At 38.2% G+C, this 23,530-nt stretch overlaps 1 protein-coding gene across 3 annotated transcripts in view; it reads left to right on the forward strand.

The window, feature by feature from the left end:
- Positions 1-23,530, forward strand: part of Smchd1 (structural maintenance of chromosomes flexible hinge domain containing 1) — a 146,563-nt gene that overhangs the window by 109,242 nt on the left and 13,791 nt on the right. Inside the window, exons 46-48 of one of the 3 annotated variants that reach the window (XM_090353378.1) lie at positions 4,194-4,352; positions 4,943-5,057; positions 8,736-8,774. In XM_090353378.1, coding sequence (XP_090209504.1) covers positions 4,194-4,352; positions 4,943-5,057; positions 8,736-8,751 — 290 coding nt within the window. In that variant the 3' untranslated portion in view covers positions 8,752-8,774. Of the gene's footprint in view, positions 1-4,193; positions 4,353-4,942; positions 5,058-8,735; positions 8,775-9,184; positions 10,249-23,530 lie in introns of those variants that run through there. The other 2 variants (XM_090353377.1, XR_016538836.1) reach the window with 2 other exon arrangements.

Genomic DNA, 23,530 nt, shown 5'->3' on the forward strand with positions numbered 1-23,530 from the left:
CCACTTCCCTGCAAATGCCCTTGTTTTATCTTGTCTGTTGGCTATTATAAATATATATATATATATATATATATATATGGCACATTTTTTTGTATCCTTTCATCTGCATAGGGCATCTAGATTGTTTCCATCGCCTGGCTATTGTGAAAAGTGTAGAGATAAACATAGCTGAGCATGTGTCTTTATCATATCCTGGGTTATGATGTTCAGGATAGATGCCCAGGAGTAGTATGGCGGGATTGTAGGGAAAGTCTATTTTCAGTTCTTTAAGAAACCTCCAGAGTGGCTGAACTAGCTTACAGTCCCACCAGCAGTGCAGTAGGGTTCCTTTTTCTCTTGTCTGAGTTCAAAATCTTGGCTATTTTTGTTTGGGGTAAGGTGGTATCTTAAGGTTGTTTTTATTTGCATTTCCTTTATGACCATGGCTGATAAACATTTAACCTCTTCTTTTGATAAGTCTTTCTCTAGTTCCTTTGCCCATTTAGTGATTGGTTTGTTGGGTTTGCAGGGGATTGGTTACTTGAGTTCCCTGTAGATACTGGATATTAAGCATTTGTCTTTTTATTTTTAGGTAGTCCCATTTACTGAGTCTCTCTCCAGTCTGTTGTGACCCTGGGATTCTGTTCAGGAATTTTTTGCCTGTGCCTATGAGTTCCAGTGTCTCTCCTACTTTATCATGTAGCAGTTTCACAGTTTCCAGTCTGACGTTGAGGTCTTTGATCCACTTTGAGTTAATGCTTGTGCATGGCGAAAGGCTAGGGTCAATTTTTAGTTTTCTGCATGTGGCTGCCCAGTTTTGCCTGCACCAATAATTGGATAGGCTGTGTTTGTTCCACTGTATATCTTTGGCTCCTTTGTCAAATACAAGTTGACTATAGGTATGTGGTTCTATTTCTGGATCTTCTGATCCATTGATCTTCTGGTCTGTTTTTGTGCCAATTCCTGCTGTTTTTGTTATTATGGCTCTGTAGTAGAGTTTGAAGTCTGGTATTGTAATACCTGCTGCATTGTTCTTTTTGCCTCGAATTGTTTGGGCTATTCTGGGTCTTTTCTTGTTCCATGTGAACCTTTGGATTGTATCTTTTATTTCAGTAAAGAATGTCTTTGGGATTTTGATGGGGTTTGCATTGAATTTGTGTATCAATTTTGGTAGTATGGCCATTTTCACTAACTGTATTGGTTCTCTCTAGCCATGAGCATGGGATGCCTTTTCATTTCTTGATGTCCTCTTTCTTTTGTTAGGCTTTTATAGTTTTCATTAAATAATTCCTTTACATCTTTGGTTAAGTTAATTCCTAAGTATTTTATTCTTTGGGGGGCTATTGCAAATGGGATAATTTTCTTGATTTGGCTTTCTGTTTGTGAATTGTTGAGGTACAAGAAGGCTACTGACTTTTGCAGGTTAATTTTGTATCCTGCCACTTTGCCAAAGTGGTTTATTAATTCTAGGAGTTTGAGAGTGGAGCTTATTGGGTCACTCAGAGGATCGTGTCATCTGCGAACAGGGATAGTTTAATTTCTTTTTTCCTATGTGGATTCCTTTGATGTCTTTCTCTTGCCTTATTGCTCTGGCTAAGAGTTGCAGCACTATATTGAAGAGAAGTGGAGAGAGTAGGCATCCCTGTCTAGTTCCTGATTTTAAGGTAAATGGTTCCAGTCTTTCACCATTTAGTATAATACTAGCTGTATGGCTTTAATTATTTTAAGGAATGTACCTCTTATTCCTGTTCTTTCTAGTATCTTCAACATGAATGGATGTTGTATTTTGTCAAATGCCTTCTCCGCGTCCTGAGAAATTATCATATGATTCTTATCCTTAGCTCTATTGATATGATGTATTACATTAATTGATTTGCGAATGTTAAACTAGCCTTGCATCTGTGGGATGAAGCCTACTTGATCGTAGTGTATAATTTTTTAAATTTGTTTCTGGATTCTGTTGGCTAGTATTTTATTGAGGAGTTTTGCGTCTGTGTTCATTAGAGAGATAGGTCTGTAGTTTTCTTTTTTTGTTGGGTCTTTCCCTGGGTTGGGGATGAGTGTAATTCTGGCTTCTTAAAATGAGTTTGGTATTGCTCCTTCTGCTTTTATTTCTCAGAACGGTTTCAAGAGTATAGGTATTAATTTATCTTTATTTGCCAAACATTTTTAACATCCTGTATTATATTCTTATTTTATTCAGTTCTTTGAATTTTCTTGAAATTCATCTAGGTATTTATCTGTGACTTCTTCCATTGATGAATCTTACAATCGTTTGATATATTCATGATAAGGGGAATTAAAATTTTTCTTCATGAAAACTAGGCTTTAGCACTGGAGCACTTATTTTTTTCTTGATACCCTAACACTGAGTTTTAGATTTGCAGGAGGTATGAATTGTCCTGCTGCTAGATTAGCCACCAGAGCCATCGGTTTACCTTACAATTGCAGCATTGGTACTCTTCTGGTAATACATGGCAATTTCTCTTTAAACCATAAAACTTTTAAAGTAAGCCAATAAGTACAGTTGTTAAAATCAAGGTCATGATAGGTAACACTGTATTAACAAATATGATTTAACCCTTGATGAACTGAATTTTTCATATTGTCTTTTCTGTAAGCCCAACAATACTAAGGTTCTTTTATGCATAATTTTGTGCTCATTCACATATGAAAAAAAAGTTAATATGACTGAAAGTGACAAGTACTTTTTTTTTTTTTATTATTGCCAGTCCTGGGCTTTTAACTCGGGCCCTGAGCACTGTCCTTGGGCTTTCTCAAGGCTAGAACTCTACCACTTCAGCCACAGCACCCACTTCTGGCTTTTTTTTTCCCTATGTACATGGTATCAAGGAATCGAACCTGAGTCCTTGTACATGCTGGGAAAGCACTCTACCACTAGGCTGAACTCCCAGCTCCTGACAAGTACTTTAAGACCAGAAAAGTCTTTTTTTTTCCATAGAATTTATAATGTCATAAAAAGCATAAAGGTACTGTCATCAGTCAGTTCCATATACAGAATTTGCATTTGGTCTGTTGTTACCTAACACTGAAGTTAGAATGAATTTAATGTTTATTAAATCATTGAGTCAGTAGTTTGAAAATTGAGCAGTATAATGCATCTTAGGTAAAATATATTTTTGTGTTTGAAAGCCAAGGATTACAAAAAATCTCCTATTACATTTAGATAACAGTGATTTGGAAGACAAAAACATTGGCCAGGGCTTTGCCCTAGTGGTAGAGTGTTTGCCAGGCATGTATAAAGATCTGGGTTCGATTCCTTGATACCACATACATAGAAAAGGCCAGTAGTAGTGCTGTGGCTCAAGTGCGTAGAGCTGTAGCCTTGAAAAAGCCCTAGGACAGAGCTCAGGCCCTGATTTCAAGCCTCAGGATTGGCAGAAGAAGAAGAAGAGGAGGAGGAGGAGGAGGAGGAAGAAAAGAAGAAGAAGAAATTGTAATATTTAATGCCTTTTCTGTTAATTCTCCCTTTCACATTCTTTTCCTTTTATGAATACTTGGTATCATTCAGGATAGCATTGAGACGTTGGTTGACCAAACACTTTCATGTAGAAACTTCTTAGGGATGGGGATATAGTTCACTGAGAAGAGTATTTGCCCAATGTGTGCAAGTAACTGGGTTCATTACCCAGAAGGATTTTGATTGAACACTCTTGCTTGATATGAATTGAATAAAGACAAAAATCAGAAGTAGACTTAGTTAGACTTTTGTATTCTTAACAATACTTATTTACTTTCTTATTTTTATGATTTTAAAAGTAATTTCCATGTATTACCATAAAAAGTACCAATGTTGTTTTTTTGTTTTGTTTTGTTTTTGGCCACTCCTGGGGCTTGAACTCAGGGCCTGGGCATGTTTCTTGAGCATTTTTGCTCAAGGCTAGAACACTACCACTTGAGCCACAGCACTATTTCTGGCCTTTTCTGAGTATGTGGTACCAAGTAATGGAACCCAGGGCTTATTGCATGCTAGGCAAGCATTTTACCACTAGGTTCCGCTCCCAGCCCCAGTGTTGCTAATTCTTTTTTTTTTTTTTTAATTAAAGAATTTATTAACATTGATTTTTACATTATATTTCAAATGACATGTTTATGTGTCATAGATACCTATTAATCTATGTAATAAAACATGTCCATAGTAAAACATACATTTGGCATATTAGTAATGTATTTAAATGTGTGATTCTTTTCAGATCTTCTTCAACAGTATCGCTCAGCTGTGTGCAAGCTGGGTAGTGTGAACCAGGACCTTAACGGTCAATTGGAGTACCTTCATACTCCTGATATGAAGAAGAAAAAGCAAGAACTTGATGAACAAGAAAAAAGTTTGAAACTCATCGAGCAAAAACTTGGTATATATTTACAATTTGTTAACTTTCCTATATAGAGATAAACATTTATGATAGTTAACTACAAAAAAAAATTATCCACACATGATGAATTCTTAATATCCAAAAGCATTCTTAAATACTTGTAGCACCCAAGTCATTTGACAGCTGGTTTTAAGCTAAACTCTTACCAGGTATAGTAAACAGAACTCTTAAGTATATATATATATATATATATATATATATATATATATATTTTTTTTTTTTTTTTTTGGCGGGGGCAGGGTGTGTGTGTCTTGGGGCTTCAATTCTGGTCTTGGGTTCTTATGCTTGATGCTATTGCTCTACCACTTGAGCCACAGCACCACTTCTGGTTTTCTGGTGGTTAATTGGAGATAAGAGTCTAATGGTCTTTCATGCCTGGGCTGACTTTGAACCGAGATCCTCAGATAAGTAAATTAGGATTATAGGCATGAGCCAACAGCACCCAGCCTCAGTATTATTTTTTACCTGACTTTTTATAAATTAAGATCTGTTAGCTTTTCTTTCAATAACATTTAGTCTAGTTAGAGTTATTTTTGTTGTTGGTTTTTTTTTTATTTTTATTTTTACAGGTATGACTCCTACACGTAAGTGTAATGATTCTTTGTGTCCTTCACCAAAAATTGAGATGACTGAATGCCCAATTCCTCCTAAAAGAATGAGAAGAGAAACTACAAGACAAAATAGGTGAGCACATTATGATCTGAGAATCACTATTGGTTCATAAAGTTCCTAAGTCACCATACTTTAAAAATGGTACGGATTTATTATTTCTCCATTCAGCTATTAGGTATTTTTGGGGGGGGGGGGCAAATCCAGGAGACTGAACTCTGTCCTTGGACATTTTCAAGGCTAGAGCCCTACCATTTTAGCCACAGCACCATGTATGTCTTTTTTCTATGTATATGGTACCAAGAAATTGAACCTGGTCTTCATGCGTGCTATCACTAGGCCAAACTCCTGGCCCATCTGTTAGTATTTTAAGAGCAAACATGACACAGTGGTATAGTGCTTACACACACGTAGAGAGAAACCCTGAAAAGTCTGGGCATGTAGCTCAATGGTAGAATGTTTGTCTATTATGTGTGAAGCCCTGGGTTTGATCTAGCACCAAGTTGGGCATTATGTATAATAATTACATATTTGGAAGATGCATAATCATAACTTCATATTTGGATAGTCAGTTTACTGAGTCATTTTTGCTTTTGGAAATGTTGTTTATTTTTATGTTACATTAAAAGTTACTACTGGGGGGCTGGGAGATTGGCCTAGTGGTAGAGTACTTGCCTAGCATGCATGAAGACCTGGGTTCAATTCCTCGGTACCACATACTTAGAAAAAGCCAGAAGTGGTGCTGAGTCTCAAGTGTTAGAGCTCTAGCCTTGAGAAAAATCCAAGGACAGTGCTCAGGCCCTGAGCTTAAGCCCAGGACTGGCAAAAAAAATAAAAAAATAAAATAATATAGTTTACTGCTGGGGCTGGAGGCATAGCTCAAGTGATCGACTGTGTTCAAAAGTACTGCCAAAAAAGGAAGAAGAAATTGTTGGGTTTTCTGTTTCCGTGAAGCTGGCAGGAAATTGAAAGACGTAGAAAAAATCATATTAACTGAAGTAAGCCAGACTCAAAGGAACTTAGGCTCAATGGTTTCCCTCATTTGTCATAATCAGTAGAAACCTTGGGTGCTCCTAACAGAGATTTACAATAGAGCAAAACCTAGATACATAAGGCCATATAGTATGATGCTAAATGAAAGACCTCCAGGATATAGAAACAAAAGCCATATAATTGTTATCCTTAATATACTGTGTTATCTCTCATCTCTTTTGCTGTCCCTTGGTTATCTCATATTGTTACACTAAATCTGAGATATATATATATATATATATATATATATGCTTATTCGGTTATTTGAAATAGGATAGGGAAGGGGGAAAACAAGATGAGGGGCTGGGGTGAGGGTAGGGAAATAGGGACAAGACATGAGAAAAGGAGGTATCAATATTTGTGAAGTAATGCACCTTCTATATGGTAAATATAATGTAACCTTCTGTTAATTACAATAAAAATATATGAAAAAAGAGAAAAATACAAGTCACTAATAATAGTGACTTTGTGTTATTTGGCTTGTTTCAGGTATTTTGCTTCTTAGGATACAAAATCACTTGTATATTACTTTTTTTTTAAGAGCTTATGGTATTTGATTAGCAGAATTAAAAATCATTTAGATAATTCACTGAAAAAGCCATTCACAACCTAACTACAATAGTAAGAACTATTAGTTTTACATAAATATTAGTAAAGCAGTTCATAGAAGTATACTATGGTAGTGGGTTTGGGGTTTTTATTTGCTGGTTTTAGGGCTTGAATTCTGGGCCTGTATGCTGTCCCTGAGTACTTTCTGCTCAAGGCTAGTTAAGTGCTCTACCACTTGAGCCACGTCTCCATTTCCAACTTTTTCTGTGATTAATTGACGATGAGTCTTACGAGCTTCCCTGGTCAGGCTGGCTTCTAACCTCGACCCTCAGGTCTGAATGAACCTCCTGAGTTGCCAGGATTAACAGGCATGAGCCACCAGTGTATAGCTGTTTTCTATTATTTTAAAAGGTTTAAAGGGCGGGGAATGTAGCCTAGTGGTAAAGTGTTTGCCTATCATGCATGAAGCCCTGGGTTCAATTCCCCAGTACCACATATACAGAAAAGGTGGTGCTGTGGCTCAAGTGATAGAGTACTAGCCTTGAGAAGGCTCAAGGACAGTGCCCAGGCCCTGAGTTCAAGCCCCATGACTGGCAAAAAAACCTTTTTAATAAATAAAAGGTTTAAGTATACTCTCTTAAGTTTTTCATGTTAATAACTGTAGTTTTTTAGATTAAGGTCTTACATCCTATCTTGTATATTTTGCATTGATCCAATAGCTGTTTCAATACACACTTTGTGCTGTATGTTGCTGGATGAATAAAAGTAACAAGGTTACTTGCCATGTGGTACTGAAAAATGATCAGGGCAGAAAAGAAGTAACTTAAAAATAAAACTTTTTTCTCTATATAAAGGTGAAAGGATAAAGTGATAGAAAATAGCTGCAAAACATGTATCAGTTATTAGGGAAAAGGCCTTGAAGACAAGAACTAGAGGAATAAAGGCTGCCAATTGCGTGGATATGCTGCCAGTCAGAAGCATGGGGGGGGGGGCAGGAGTGTAGCCTAGTGGTATAGTGCTCACCTACCATGCATGGAGCCCTGAATTCAATTCCTTGGAACTACAAACATAGAAAAAAGCCAGGCGTGGTGCTGTGCTCAAGTGGCAGAGTGCTAGCCTTGAGCAAAAAGTGTCCAAGGACATTGCCCAAGCCCTGAGTTCAATCCCCAGGACAAGGAAGGAAGGAAAGAAGGGAGGAAAACTCATAGTCATGAAGTATTTGAAGAACTGAAAAGACACTGCTAGGTCAGAGGAATAGAGGGCTGATATGTAGTTGTGCCTCTTGAGTCCTTACTAGCAGTTATTGTATCAAATCATTATTGTAAAAATGAATATGTATACCTAGAAAAAAAGTGTTTGTTTTGTTTTTGCCAGTCCTGGGGCTTGAACTCAAGGCCTGAGTACTGTCCTTGGGCTTTCTCAAGGCTAGAACTCTACCACTTGAGCCACAGCACCACTTATGGCTTTTTTTTCTATGTCTGTAGTACCAAGGAATCGAACCTAAGTCTTCATGCATGCTACACAAGCACTTTAACACTAGGCCAAACTCCCGGCCCTTATTGAGCTTGTGTGTGGGTCATGGGGCTGGAACTCAGCCTGGGTGCTGCCCATGAACTCTTCAGCTCAGGCCTACCTCCCTACCCCTGGGCCTGGACACTGTCCCTGAGCTCTTCATCTCAAGGCTACGGCCCTAACCCTTTAGCCTAGCCCTACTTCCTGTTTTCTAGAGGTTAATTGGAGATAAGAGTCTCAGGTCCTTTTGTGCTCTGGCTGGCTTTGAACCTTGATTCTCAGATCTCAGCCTCCTGAGTAGCTAGGAATACAGAGCTTTTTAATACCCCTTTTTTTCATACAAAGCCTTCAAACTCATGAGATAATAAATCTTAACTGGACTAGCTACATTGCAAGTACTACAGAGCTACAAAAAACTAGTGCCTTCTATATTGGACAGAAAATGTATAAAAAGAGTTTGGTGATCATTAAATCATACCTTATCTGTACCTCACTCCCAACTCATACCCCAGAAATAATTGTATTTAGTTACTATTTGTTGCCTTTAGTTTTCTTGTCAATGGAAAAAAGTACTAGTCAATGTGTGTTTTAAGCAATGAACTTGTTGCTTCATATATTATGCTAATAAGCATTCTGTCACTGCTCTGTATCCTCCTCCAGGTTTTTAAAATCATAATTTCATTTAAGGAAAGAAGCAAAGTAAGTAGAAATATACAGAATTTATGTCTAAAATAATGCAATTCCAAAGTAAAATCCAAGTTTACATACATTGTAAATATATATTATTTATGTGTGTTTTTAATCCACACATACATTGACTAGTGCTTTTGTTGTGATTGTTTTTACAAATATGTAAAAGAAATGGAACAAACAGATCTACTTAAATCTTTATATAACCAAGAACTGTAATTATACAGCAGCATTCCATGGTCTAATTAGGCATGCATGTATGATAAGGGAATTTAGGACAGGAAATCTTTCATCAACTGACTACGCCTTTTCTTTTTCCACTTGGCCAGCATTAATAACTAAAACAGTTATGTGAAAGGTGACAGAACAAGGGCCACTGACCTCACTAACAATATCTTGCCTCTGTATCTCTTTCTCAGAAAACCAAAGGGTGACTTACCCAGCTGAATGTTTCTGGAGATGGTTTAAGAGTCTGGGCGTGAATTTCCATGTCTAGCCAAATGAGACTGGAAGCAGCTATTCAGTTTTACGGATCTCATTGGACCGTGGGGATTTATTGGAATTACTCTAGTAAATATGCCCTTTGCTTATTATCTTACAAATGTATGAGAAGAAAATACACTTTTATGGCATTAACCACAGAACTGACATATAGCAGTTGTTGATCCTGAAGAAGAATATATGTACTATTTTTCAGTATAATTATGAACATGTTAGAGCTGTTGCTAGAAAGCAGCCTTTTTTTGTTTTCTGTAAATTTATTTAACAAAGATTTTTTTTTTGTGTGTGTGTAAGGAAGGTTCTAAAGACTAGATATTTAATTGTAAATATATGAGGAAACTCAATGAAGAATTCAAGATAAAAATAGAGAAAGCACAAGCAAATGTGAATTCAAATGTAATACGTGGAAAGCCAGCCATGGTAGGCATACCTGTAATCTCAGCACTTACTAGGCTGAGGAACGACCCCTTGGCCCACGTAGCCTACATGGGAGTCCCTGTTCCAAAAAATTAAAACAACCACCATCACCAAAAAAACAGATATGTGGGAAAAGAAATTGGTGAGTAAACTTGTGGCAGGTTATCATAAAGTGTACCCTGTGTAAATAAAATATACAGCAGCAATTTTTATAAATATTACCTTAATACTAGATTATCCAGTCTAAGCCTTTCTTATACATTTACATTATTTTCTAATTTTTATTACTATTTTTAAGAGGTTAAAATAAACACACTTTCATATTAATGCAATAAGAATTTAGTAGAAAGTTGTAAAAACATCTGAATTGTTCTAATTCAAGCTAATGAGTCCTGTATATCTTTGTGTAAATTCAAGACTGTTGGTCTGTGAAGTTATTTTGTATGGAATACTTTTGGTACAGTTTGTGACCCAGGCGATATGTGATATATGTATGTGTGTTTTAATCCTTTCTGAATATGCAGTGAGGTTAATAATAAATAGGATTTTTTCTTTACATATTGAACAGATGTTTGAGGTTTTTTGTTTGTTCGTTTGGTTTGGTTGGTTCTTGTTGCTTTTTAATTGAAAGCTCCATAAGAATTACTTGGTGAAATCTATATTAACATGAGCTTACCTTTGTCACTCACTTGTTGAAAAAACAAAATGGCAATAATAGAATTATCTACAGGGAAAATTGGCTTCCACAGGACTAATGTGTTAGAGACCTTAAACATTTGGTTATGTAAAAATCGGCAGTAAGAAAGGTTGTAGAAATGACTTTGTAGAAAGATTTGAAAGCATATTTAGTAATACATTAATTTCATAATTCATTGTAGCAGTCATGTCTCAAATCCAAGACACCAAGACTAATAAATGGGATAACTGCTTTTAAAAACAGTGACAAATCTGTTTCTATTGTTTCAAATAATATATCTGACATTAAGTCCATAACTAAATGTTCATTCTTACAGTATTAGAAAGAATCTATTAATAGAATAAGGTTTCACTATTTTGTTTTTTGACATATAGTTATATAGTATAGGCTGTTTAATGTTTTGTGGAGTTTTGTTTTGTTTTGGTGCCCATCCTGGAGCTTAAAAACTCAATACCTGGGTACTGTCCCTGAGCTTTTATGAGTAAGGCTTGTGCTCTACTACTTGTATCACAGATCTACTTCTTCCTTTTTTGTTAATTAATTCCGGCTAGCTTTCAACTGTGTCCTCAGATCTCTATCCTCTGAGTAGCTAAGATTATACCTGTGAGCCACCAGCACCCAACGTCCCACTGATTTTAACTTGTGATCTTTCTGCCCCTGCCTCCCCAAGTGCTGGAGGTGCTGGAATGGTAGGTCCATTTATACCCATTTTTGTGATGTTTTCCCATTCTTTTTTTTTTTTTGCCAGTCCTGGGCTTGAGCTCAGGGCCTGAGCACTGTCCTTGGACTTTCTTAAGGCTAGAGCTCTACCACTTGAGCCTCAGCACCACTTCCAGCTTTTTTCTATATGTGGTACCAAGGATTTGAACCCGGGTCTTCATGCATGCTAGGCAAGCACTTTAACCACTAGGCCAAACTCCTGGCCCTGTTTTCCCATTCTTATGGTATGCATCTTTACTACTCCCAGCACTCAGAAAGCTGAGGTAATATGAGATCAGCTTGAACAATATAATTGTCTCAAAAAATAATAAAATTTGTAAGTTCAGTAAGATTTTTCTGTTTCGTTTTGCAACTCAGGGCCCCCTGTTTTTGCTTAACCCTTTTCACTCACAACTGGTACCACTTGAGCCCTGCGTCTAGCTTCAGATTTTGCTATTTAACTGGAGGTAAGAATCCTTCCAATGTTTATGAGAGAACTAATTTCAAATTATGATCCTCAGATGTTAGCCTCCTGTGTGTTTACAATTACAGTCATGAGCCACAGGTTAGGTACCTGGTGGTTTTCTTGTGTTTTAATAGATTTGCTTAGAGATTTTTAAAGTATTACCTTGTTCTACAATTTGATCAAATACTAAAGTCTATATAGGATAACACATTAAAAATAGATAATTTTTTAAAAGAAATTTTATTTTTAACATGCAGTAATAACACATGAACAATTTTTTCCTCAAGTATTTAGTCCTGTATTTATGCTACAAAAGAATATAACTAATGGCAGGAAGTGTAGCATAGTAGTAGAGTGCTTGCCTGGCATGCATGAAGCCCTGGGTTCAATTCCTAGGTACCACATACACAGAAAACACTGGAAGTGGCATTGTGACTCAAGTGACAGAGCAATATCCTTGAGGAAAGTCCAGGCCCCTGAGTCCAAGCCCCAGGACTGGCAAAATATTTAAGTACACACACACGCACACACACAATCATGCCGTAGCCATCCATTGTGTGTTATAATCTGAAGTCTATCACAGTGGTTAAAAGAAATTTCTAATTTTTGTTGTTATTTGTAGGGTTTGAACTCTGGACCTGGGTATTGTCTCTGAGCTCTTCATCTCAAGGTTAGCATGCTACCACTTGAGCCACAGCGCCACCTCCAGTTTTTTGGTGGTTAATTGGAGATACAAGTCTCATGGCCTTTTGTGCCAGGGCTGGCTTTGAACCAAGATCCTAAGATATCAGCCTCCAAGTAGCTAGGATAACAGCACCCAGCTGATTTTTTTTCTTCTGAGTAAAAATGAGTGCAAATCCCACAATCACCAACTAAAAAGCATCTGTCCAAGTTTTTTTTCAACCTTCTCCCCCAGTCTTGGACCATGAACTTAGGGGCCTGAACACTGTCCTTGGACTTGCTCAAGGCTAGAGTAGAGCTCTACCACTTGAGCCACAGCACCACTTCCAGCTTTTTCAATGTATGTGGTACCGAGGAATTGAACCCAGGTCTTCTTGCATGCTAGGCAAACACTCTACCACAAGGCCAAACTCCACAAATTTAAAATTTTTATATGTACGTTTAAAATCATACAGCCTGTTATTTATTGCATTACTGGGTTCATTGGTACACTCATCAGTCCAGGCTACATGAGTGGCTAAGATAGGATCAAGAATGAATTTCAGACAGAACAAACCAGGAGTCTTGTTTCCATCTATGATCCCAGCAGCAGCTAGAAGGTAGATCCCAATTCAGGTATACATCCATGTGGGAAGCAAAGTCCTTCCCTGGAGATAACAGTGAAAACCAGAGTTGAAGGTATGGTTCAGTGCTATCACACCAGCCTGGTAAGCACAAGGCTCTGAGTTCACATCTCATAAATCTTCTAAATTCTTTGTAATGCTTTTTGTTGGTTTGTTTTTAAATATTAGTTCTTGCTATGTAGTCCAAGCTTTTATTAAACTCATGACTGAATTATTTTTATTCTTCAGGTTCTATAACATTGGCCACACTAGGTTAAAGTAGCCAGTAAGTTACCCTCTATAATTGAGAGTAAAATGCCTTCCTTGATAAGAGTTAAAGGAATCTGAGCATAAAACCAACACTGCAGAAAGGATCCTGCATAGAAGAAAGTACAGGAAAGGAAAAAGAACAAAATGATAGGAAACTTGACATAAACAGAATGTTAATGTGTTCACCTTCCCAGTCAAAAGACATAAAATGACAAGTTGGATTAAAGAACAAGAACCAACTAATATATCCCAGAAACATCTCACTGACAAAGGCAGAGTTAAGAAAAGCATTTTCCAAGTTAATCACCCCAAAAGACAGAACCTCTACTTATATCTGATAAGACAATTTTAAACTAAAGTTAGAAGAGGCAGAGAAGATCAGTAAAAGTTAATAAAGGGGAAAATCCTTCAAGAAGAAATTAATCATAAACTTACATGCATCAAATGCTGTCACACCCAAGTTTATTAAACAAAACATTTGGATTTAAAAGACCCCAGCACAGTGTGATGAAAATAATCTATCTCAAAAGTAGAACAAACAAAGCACACGTACACACAAAACAACCCTCAGAATTAAGTTACACTTTAACAAATGTCTATTTTGCCTAGCATCTCTGAATAGTACACATTCTTCTTAGCAACACATGAACATTCTCCAAAATATCTTAGGACATGCAAGTAGAAATAATTCCCTGTACTCTTATCAGTAGATATGCAGTTTTACAGGAAGCACATGGAACTATGCTTAGCATCATTAGTCATCAGGAAAATGCCAATTTAAATCACAATGAGATGCACTACATATTCCACTTGGGTTACTGTAATACAACAGTCAGTGTGTGTTCACAAGAATGCATGTTTATCTGATTTGGAGAGGGGATGGAAAAGCACAGAAATAGAGTGAACCAATACAGCAGTGATACTAGACATCATATTGGAAATTAACTAACTTGGAATGAGGGTGGTTGAGAAGTAGAAAATGGAGGGGGTGACACTGTTACAAGAAAGTTATTCATTACCTGACTTATGTAGCTGTAACCTCTGTACATCATTATAATAATTTTTTCAAACATGTAGTTGAAACTCTCATACAGTACTGGTGAAAACAATGTGCGCTGGTGATCTTGCAGTTTCTCAAGTTCAACATAGATTTAGCAGTCACCTGAATAGATACTTAAGTATAGACCTAAGAAAGATGAAAACATTTGTCCACACAGATATTTGGGCTTGAAAGTTTAGTTTTAAAACAAATTATGGTCAATCCAGGCTGCTTTGCTGAATAATAATTGGAGAACTTCAAAGTGCCACCATATTGAAATCAGATAGGGCCATGGAAAAAAAAATGGAGGCACTGGGAAAGCAAAGTAAGCAGAAAGCTAGAAAAAGAGAAGCCAAAGTCTATTAAGACTAAAGAGTCAGGTTGGGAGCATGACCTAGTGATGAGTGCTTGCCTACCATGCATGAGCCCTGGGTTTGATTCCTCAGTACCACATACACAGGAAAAGCAGGAAGTGATGCTGTGGCTCAAGTGGCAGAGCCCTAGCCTTGAGAAAGCCCAAGAACAGTGCCCAGGCCCTGAGTTCAAGTCCCAGAACGGGGAAAAAAAAAAAGTCAGTGGAAGGTAAGGAAGAAACAATTTTCCCTGAAGCTAAAACTAAAAACAGAAGAGTCCTTGCCTGGTAAGTGCAAGGCCCTGAGTTCAGTCCTCAGCTCTGGGGGGGAGGAAAAAAAACCCTAAAAACTAAAAACAAAACAGACTTTTGAGGTTGATAATAAATGTTCCAAAAAATCCAAAAGAGCAAAAACAAGATGAGCCATCTCAAGATGACATTTTAACATTTTTCCTGAAACCAAATATGCCCAAAAGAAGAAAAACCATCTTGCGAAGAAAGTTACTACAAAAAAGGACTAGCTAGGTTTAACATTTGCAAATCAATTAATGTAATACATCCTATCGATAGAGCTAAGATTAAGAATCATATGATAATTTATTTGGACGCCGAGAAGGCATTTGACAAAATACAGCATCCATTCATGTTGAAAGCACTAGAGAAAATAGGAGTAGGAGGTACATTCTTTAAAATAATTAAAGCCATATATGACAAACCTACAGCTAGTATACTAAATGGAGAAAGACTAGAACTATTTACCTTAAAATTGGGAACAAGATGGATGCCCACTCACTGCACTTCTCTTCAATATAGTGCTGGAACCCTTAGAGCAGTAAGGCAAGAGAAGGACATCAAAAGGACCTACATAGGGAAAGTAGAAATTAAACTATTTCTACTCACAAATGACATGATCCTATACCTGCACGACCCAGTAAATTCCACTCCCAAACTCTAGAACTAATGAACCACTTTGGCAAAGTGGCAGGATAAAAAAATCAACCTTCAAAAGTCAGTAGCTTTTCTGTATGCCAATAATACACAAACAGGAGAAATCAAGAAAATGATCCCATTTGCAATAGCCCCCAAAAGAAAATAGGAATTAATCAAAGATGTAAAGGAATTATTTAATGAAAACTATAAACACCTAAAGAAAGAGATCAAAGAGGATACCAGGAAATGGAAAGACATCCATGCTCATGGTTAGGAAGAACCAACATAGTGAAAATGACCATACTGCTAACATTGATATACAAATTCAATGCAATCCCCATCAAAATCCCAAGGACATTTTTTACCTAAATAGAAGGTACAATACAAAGGTCATAGGGAACAACAAAAGACCTAGAATCGCCAAAGCAATTCTAGGCAAAAAGCAATGCAGCTGGTATTACGATGTCAGACTTCAAACTCTACTATACAATCATAATAACAAAACAGCATGGATGGTATTGGCACAAAAATAGACCAGAAGATCAATGGAACAGAATAGAAGTTTGAGAAATAAAACCATGTACCTAAAGTCAACTTATATTTGACAAAGGAGCCAGAGATACACAGTGGAATAAACACAGCCTCTTCAATTATCGATGCTGGGAAAACTGGGCAGCCAAATGCAGAAAACAAAATTGATCCCATCCTGTTGCCATGCACAAGCATTAACTCAAAATGGATCAAAGACCTCAATATCAGACCTAAAGCCCTGAAACTTCTACGTGATAGACTAGGAGAGACACAGGCAAGAATTTCTTGAACAGAGTCCCAGGGTCACAATAGATTGGAGAGAGACTTGACAAATGGGACTACCTAAAAATAAAAAGTTTCTGCACAGACAAAGGCATAGCTACTACAGTAGAAAGACAGCCAACCAACTGGGAAAAGGTATTTTTACCAATAATACATCGGACAAATGCTTAATATCCAATATCTACAGGGAACTCAAGAAACTAATCCCTCCCCCCGCCCCAACATAACAAATCAATCACTAAATGGGCAAAGGGAACTAAGAGAGACTTACCAAAAGAAGATATTAAAATGACAAAGAAACATATGAGAAAATGCTCATCAATCATGGTCATAAAGGAAATGCAAATAAAAACAACCCTAAGATACCACCTTACCACAATTAGAATGGCCAATATTCTGAACTCAGATGATAAATTCTGGTGGGGATGAGGGAAAGAGAAACCCTACTGCACTGTTGATGGGAATGTAAACTAGCACAACCACTCTGGAAGGCAGTTTGGAGATTTCTCAAAAAAACTAAAAATAGACCTTCCCTACAATCTTGCTGTGCCACTCCTGGGCATCTACCCTGAGCATCATAACCCAGGATATGATAAGGACACTTGCGCAGCCATGTTCACCACTACACTATTCACAATAGCCAAGCGATACAAACAACCCAGATGCCCCACTACGGATGGATACAGAAAATGTGGTACATATATACAATGGAATTCTACATAGCCACCAGACAAAATAAGGGCATTCACTGGGAAGTGGATGAAACTAGAGCAAATCATGTTGAGTGAGATACATCAAGACCAAAGGAACAAAAGGCGCACCACTCCTCCCCCCCCCCCCCCCGCCAAAAAAAGCTGAAAGTATAGCTGTGGCTTAAGTGGTAGAGTGCTAGCCTTGAGCAGAATAGCTCAAGGACAGATCCCAGACCAGAGTTCAAGCCCCAAGACCAGCACACATAAAAAGCACTAAAAAGTATCTTCTGAAGACATAGGTACTCGAGCACAAAAAGATGAAAACAAAAATGGTAAATGGAGAGATTGCAGAGAAAAGCCCCAACTGAGAAGATTCTCTCATTCTAAGTCTGACTTAACCGCCATGAGAAGTAGACAAAGCTGCAGAACAAAAATAGGAGCTTTCTTTAATTTTTTCAGAGTTCATGGAGAGACCTTCCTGTTTCCTAAACAAGCAAAAACATTTCAGCATGCATGCATTCTTCCTTGTCCTCTCTCTAAGAATATTCAAGGTGAAGTGTTTCCCCAAATACTAATTCTTACATGTCCATGGGAGCTGGCTAATTAAATAAGCAGAAACCTCAGTGACATCATTACCCCCAGAAAACGTTGTATGTATGGAACTCCCTCTGGAGGTCAAATTGAATAAATGTAGAATGGGATTGATTTCCTGTTAGGAATGCCAAGTGGTAGTGTCATTGGATTTGAGTCACTAGATTCAGGGACTACTAGAAAGCTCTTGCCTCATTGGAGAAAGAATTCAAGGACAGGCACAGAGGAGACTGAAGCAGCAGCAGGTTAATCCATGCAAAGCAAAGTGAAAGCAAAGCAAAAGTGTACCTTCCACAGGCAAGAACAAGCAAGTTTAAGAAACACTGCACTGACCTCAACCTGTGATTGGAATGTGTGGACAGTTCTAGAAAACTGGGTTAATGTGACACCTATGTTTGGATACTGAGTGCCAAATTCCTCATCAAATCCTCCTACATGTTGGGTGGGAGAGTTCTTGGCCTCTGATAACCAGAAATAGGCTATCATTTTGCAGAACTGTGGGAGCTTGTGGGTCACAAGTCATTCTGTTAATACCAGAAGTCCAAGATGTGATTCCTTATCAACATCCAAGTTATCACTCACAACTTTCAGGTTTCCTAACTCCCTGCATAACTCTTGTGTCAGTATCAAAAGCTATGTACATAATAGCAAACCAAATCTTATTCACAGTGAACATGGAAGAAATTTACCTGAGGTTGGATATGGATTTTACTGATGAAGTGTAATTACAAGAAAAAGACAATCTCTTAAACCATTGCTTTGTAGATCCAGTGATGCTGGAGCTCTCAACTACATAGAGTAGCTGCTTTTTATCTCCATTATGTTACATTAAACCTCTGGTGTATCTTCAGAATACACACATATACATATATATGCTTATCTACTTATATATCTGTCTCTAGATAGATAGATAGATAGATATTGATAATAGATTTAATTCTAAGCCCACTAAAAAGAAAAACATTGCTTTTTTCCCCTTGGTACTTGACCTCACTAGATATTTGATATTGCTAAGAAATACATGAAATCTAGCCAGGCACTGGTGGCTCACACCTGTAGTCCTAGCTATTTAGGAGATTGAGATTGGGGTCAAGATTCAAAAGCAGCCCAAACCAAGGGTGTGTGTGTGTGTGTGTGTGTGTGTGTGTGTGTGTGTGTAGAATGTGACTCTCAAGAGTTGGCTGGGTGGCTTGTTCCTGTTATTTTAGCTACTGGGAAGCCTAACATAAGTGGATCATGACCTGCTACATGCCTGGGCAGGATGTGAGACCCTACCTCAAAAAAAAAAAAAATCAGAGCTAGCGGCATTACTTAGCAATGCCTTAGAGTGTCTTTTTATCAAGTGAAATGCCCTGAGTTCAACACCCACCTTCGCCCCCCAAGTGCTTCAATAGAAAGAAAAGACATGGAATGTGCGTATGAACTGGTGGGCTTGATTGGTAAAGACTCAGGAAACAGCTGTAAATGTAGCTGCAGTTTGGGGGGTTATGCTTTAAGTGTATGGAGTCATCCAGGCTCACTACTACTGTGAAACCATGCAAAAGGCTCAGGAGCTGTCACTGATATATAAAGCAGGAGACATTACACAGAAACAAAAGGAAATTACTCTGAAAGATTTTAGCCAGTTTTGGTAGCAGCTGACATTCTTAAGTTTTGCTTATTTGTTCTAAGCTGCCATTGAAAGATGTAGAATCCCCTGTTTCCTCTTCTTTCTGGATACACAAGTAGAGCTGGAAGGGTAGAGGTTTGCATCTACCTTCAAGAGCAAAAGGAAGAATATCAATTAGCATAAGAAGAACAAAAAGTGGGAATTAAAACTGAATGAATAGGTATTTCACTGCAACAGAAGTAATAAAAGCTATCCAGTAATCAAAGCCATCTTATTTGATTCTAGGCTTCCCACTGCCATTAGCCAATTTAAGCAATGAGCTGAGAAGATGATAAAGGAGAAGAGGCCCTGGCAGCAGGACTATCGCAAATTCAAGTGTCACATCAATAGGTCAACATCCTTTGATAGGTCCTAGACAGGTGTTATGACCATGATCTGGCATTGCTTAGCTAGAATGCCAAATATTATTTGTGCTTGGACAGAAACTTAAGGAACCATTGGGGAAAGCAATAACATGGTCTTCCTTAAAAGAAATCGTGAGTTTTTATATTGATGGCCATCCTGCAGCAGTCACAAAAATACTGAAGAAACAGCATGACTCCCAACTTTGAGGTGTTTGCTGTGGCCTGGAGCATCCACATCTGGAAGGACCCCTGGAAAGATATTTAGGTGGCATGGGTCAATGGGAAAGCAGCCAAGGCTTTCAGGTGAGAGCAAAGGGAAACAGAAGCTTCAAGGGGGCATGCAGAAGAAATGGAAGCATCAGAAGACAGCAATCAGAAGGGTGACAACCTAAGAAACAGATTCCAAAGCAAAATCCAGAAGCAAAGCCTTAGTACAGTATTGGGTCTTGATTTGAAATAGAGGATTCACATGGCATTGCAAGCTGATCAGTATTCACATAAAGGAATCACATAGAACACTATTGTTCACACAGTTAAAAGCACATTGTGCTTTCTGTTGATCACTTGCCTGGTCTCCACTCCATGATTCATCTAAATTATTTCATCTGGTTATTATCATTATCAACTTTATTGCTATAGTCATTTTGAAAGGTTTTCATTTTGAAAAAAATTATGAATTTATTGCATGTTTCTTCTAATATATCATCTGTAGATTTTTAAAGGTAAACCAAGTGAGTTTATTCGAAAGGAAAACAGCAGAAATTACCCATCAAAACTTTTTTTTTTTTGCCAGCCACTTCGGGCTTTTTTCTATGTATGTGGTACCGAGGAATCGAACTCTGGTCTTCGTGCATGCTAGGCAAGCACTCTTACTACTCTCAGCCCCCACATCTGTAGATTTTAAGTTAAAATGTTCCTTTTTTTTTTAAACAGTGCTACTGAGGATTGAACCCAGGGCCTCACCCAGGCTAAGCATGTGCCTTACAACTGAGCTACATTCTAGTTCCCAAAAGTGCCTCTTCCCTAAGGTAAAAATACCTAAGGAAATGCACCATTGACTGGAGGTCCATTTTACCCTTTGAAAGTCAGGACTGTGTTCTGTAATTGGTGTTCCTTGGCCTCCTGACAAATAGTTACTCGTGTTTTCCTATATAAGTAATGGTTCAAATGAGATTTTAGACTTAACTGAGTTTTAATACTGAGTTTATGCCATAAACTGGAACAAACTGGGTATATGCCACAAAATGCTCTAGATTTGGAAGTTATATGTATTCAATGTAGATTGCCTATAGTTATCTGCAATTAAATACACTCTTTACTTCTCATTACAAGGTAATTCATGGGCCTGCAAATTCCTCACAGATGTATACAAGTACATTTTAATTGAAAGCCAATGCTTTAAAGTTAAATTGTAAGTATCTAAGACTTCTCCACATGAAAAGAGGCTGACCAAATGGTGTTTAACTAATGGTATCCCACATAATGTTAGCATTATTTACTAAGAAGAAATCCAGGTGGAGGCAGTTTTGTATTGCAGAAAAGTATGTAAGAAAGTCTCAGTCAAATGTTCTTCTCCTGGGAAAGAAAATGTTCATACTTAAAGAGCAGAGAAAAATAGGTAAGGATGCCTGAGGAAATGTTCTTCTAATGATGACAGAGGGCCAGGAATGTTTCTCCAGAGGTTATCTACCAGAGAACAAGCTGAAGGTTTGGGGGTAGTGGGATAGTTCAATATCATTGTGTGTGTGTGTGTGTGTGTGTGTGTGTGTGTGTGTGCATGCGCGCGTGCATACATGTGCCAGTGTGCAAGTCCTGGGACTTGAACTCAGGGACTGAGCACTGTTCCTGATATGTGCTCAAGGCTAGCTTTCTACCACTTGAACCACAGCTCCACTTGTGGAATTTTTTGGTAATTAGTTGGAGTTAAGACTTTCACAGACATTTCTATCAGGGCTGGCTTTGAACCACAGTCTTCAGATCTCAGTCTTCTGAGTAGCTTGGATTACAGGCATGGGTTGCTGGTGCTTAAATATATATATATATATATATATATATATGTGTGTGTGTGTGTGTGTGTGTCTGTGTGTGTGTCTGTGTCTGTGTATACATATATATATATATATATATATATATATATATATATATTATTTTTGACCAAACCCAAGGCCTGAACTCAGGGCTGGGCACTGTCCTTGGACACTTCTTGCTCAAGGCTAGCACTCTGCCACTTGAGCCACAGCACCACTTCTGGCTTTTTTTTATGTATGTGGTACTGAGGAATCCAACCCAGGGGCTTTATGCATGCTAGGCAAACACTCTATCACTAGGCTATGCTCCTGGCCCACTAACATTTTTAAGTTAATAGTTTATTCTATATTGTTCTAGTCATCTACTTTGATGTGGTTGTTGATGGTATAGTAGTTGCCTATAATTGATTTTGGTTGTATTTTGTGAGTGCAGGTTGCGTTGTTGGTGGTGATGATATTATGGTTGTTTATTTATCTTTCCATTGTGAATAGTGGGGAGAGCCAGATATGGACCATGGAGAAGTTCATGCAGCAGGAGCTTGGGCTATACAGGGCCTCTGTGACAAGAGTGAATTCCAGCATCAGAGAATTACTCTGGAGAATTTGAGCCCAATTTAGTGCATTGCTTGGCCTCCCCTAGAGCTACCTCTACTGCCTGAGGTTGGCTGCCAGCCTCCTCCTCTTCCTCCTGGCAAGATGGTTTACTTCTAGGCAAAATCTGAAATTGCAGATGCCAGAAGGCAGAGAATTGGGCCCCTTGGTCATTCTCCTCCAATGCTCTTCCTGCTTCCCATATTCTCTGGCATTCTTGGGGGCTAGCCCTAGACTTTAGCATTTGTGGCCCTTGTGTATACAAACATGGTGGTCCATGGGCAAAGAGGAAGCCTGTTCCTATTACAAAGCTACTCTGAGGCCAGCAGGAGCTCTAGGTCAGCAAAAAGGTAAGTTTTTTGTTTTTGTCATTTGTGTGGCTTGAACTCGGCCTGGGCTCTGTCCCTGAGCTCCTAGGTTTTCTAGTGGGTAATTGGAGATAAGAGTCTCCCAGGCTTCCATGCTGGGCTGGCTTTGAACTGTGATCCTCAGATCTCAGCTTCCTGAGTAGCTAGGATTACAGCTGTGAGCCACTAGTGCCCAGCAAAAAGGGAAGTTTTAAAGTTAACTTGGCCTGGAGCTGACAAGTGACCTTTGAACAGCCCAACCCTCTGTATCCTTCTAGCACCAGACTTTAAAGTAGGAACTACAGTAGACTCTAGTTATAACTTCCTACCCTCCAACTCCTGAGGATTTCAATACTCAAAAACTCAGAAAAAAATACTTCCCTATTTTTTTTGCCAGTCCTAGGACTTGAACCCAGAGCCTGAGCACTGTCCTTGGGCTTTCTCAAGGCTAGAGCTCTACCACTTGAGCTACAATACCACTTCCAGCTTTTTCTATGTATGTGGTATCAAGGAATTGAACCTGGGTCTTAGTGCATGCTAAGCAAGCACTCCACCACTAGGCCAAACTTTAAATTTCATTTTTATTTATTATTTTTTCTTACATATAACATATATATGACAGATATATGTGAACATATATAAAACATAAATGTTTTAATTTGTTTTTAGCTTTTTGTGTGTGTGGGTCATGGGGCTTGAACTTGGCCTGGGCCCTGTCCCTGAGCTCTTCAGCTCAAGGCTACTACCCAACCCTTGAGCCAAGCCCCACTTCTTGTTTTCTAGAGGTTAATTCAGTACTAGAAATTGTACGCCACTTGAGCTATGTTCCTCACCCTTTTATTTGTATTTTGGTTTTGATGTCAGATCTTAATATTGTTGCCAGGATGACTCTTAAAGTCATAATTCTCTGACTTCTGTTTCCTCATGAGTAACTGAAATTACAGGTGTGACCCACCATCTGGCTCTTATTTTTTTTCTCTTCTTTTCTTCCCCTGCTCCCCAAACTACTTGGATATGAACTTAGTTTAGCTTAGGCA

The sequence above is a fragment of the Megascapheus bottae genome, chromosome 19, assembly GCF_031878675.1.
Source record: "Megascapheus bottae isolate mThoBot1 chromosome 19, mThoBot2.hap1, whole genome shotgun sequence".
In the NCBI taxonomy this organism is placed as follows: Eukaryota; Metazoa; Chordata; class Mammalia; order Rodentia; family Geomyidae; genus Megascapheus; species Megascapheus bottae.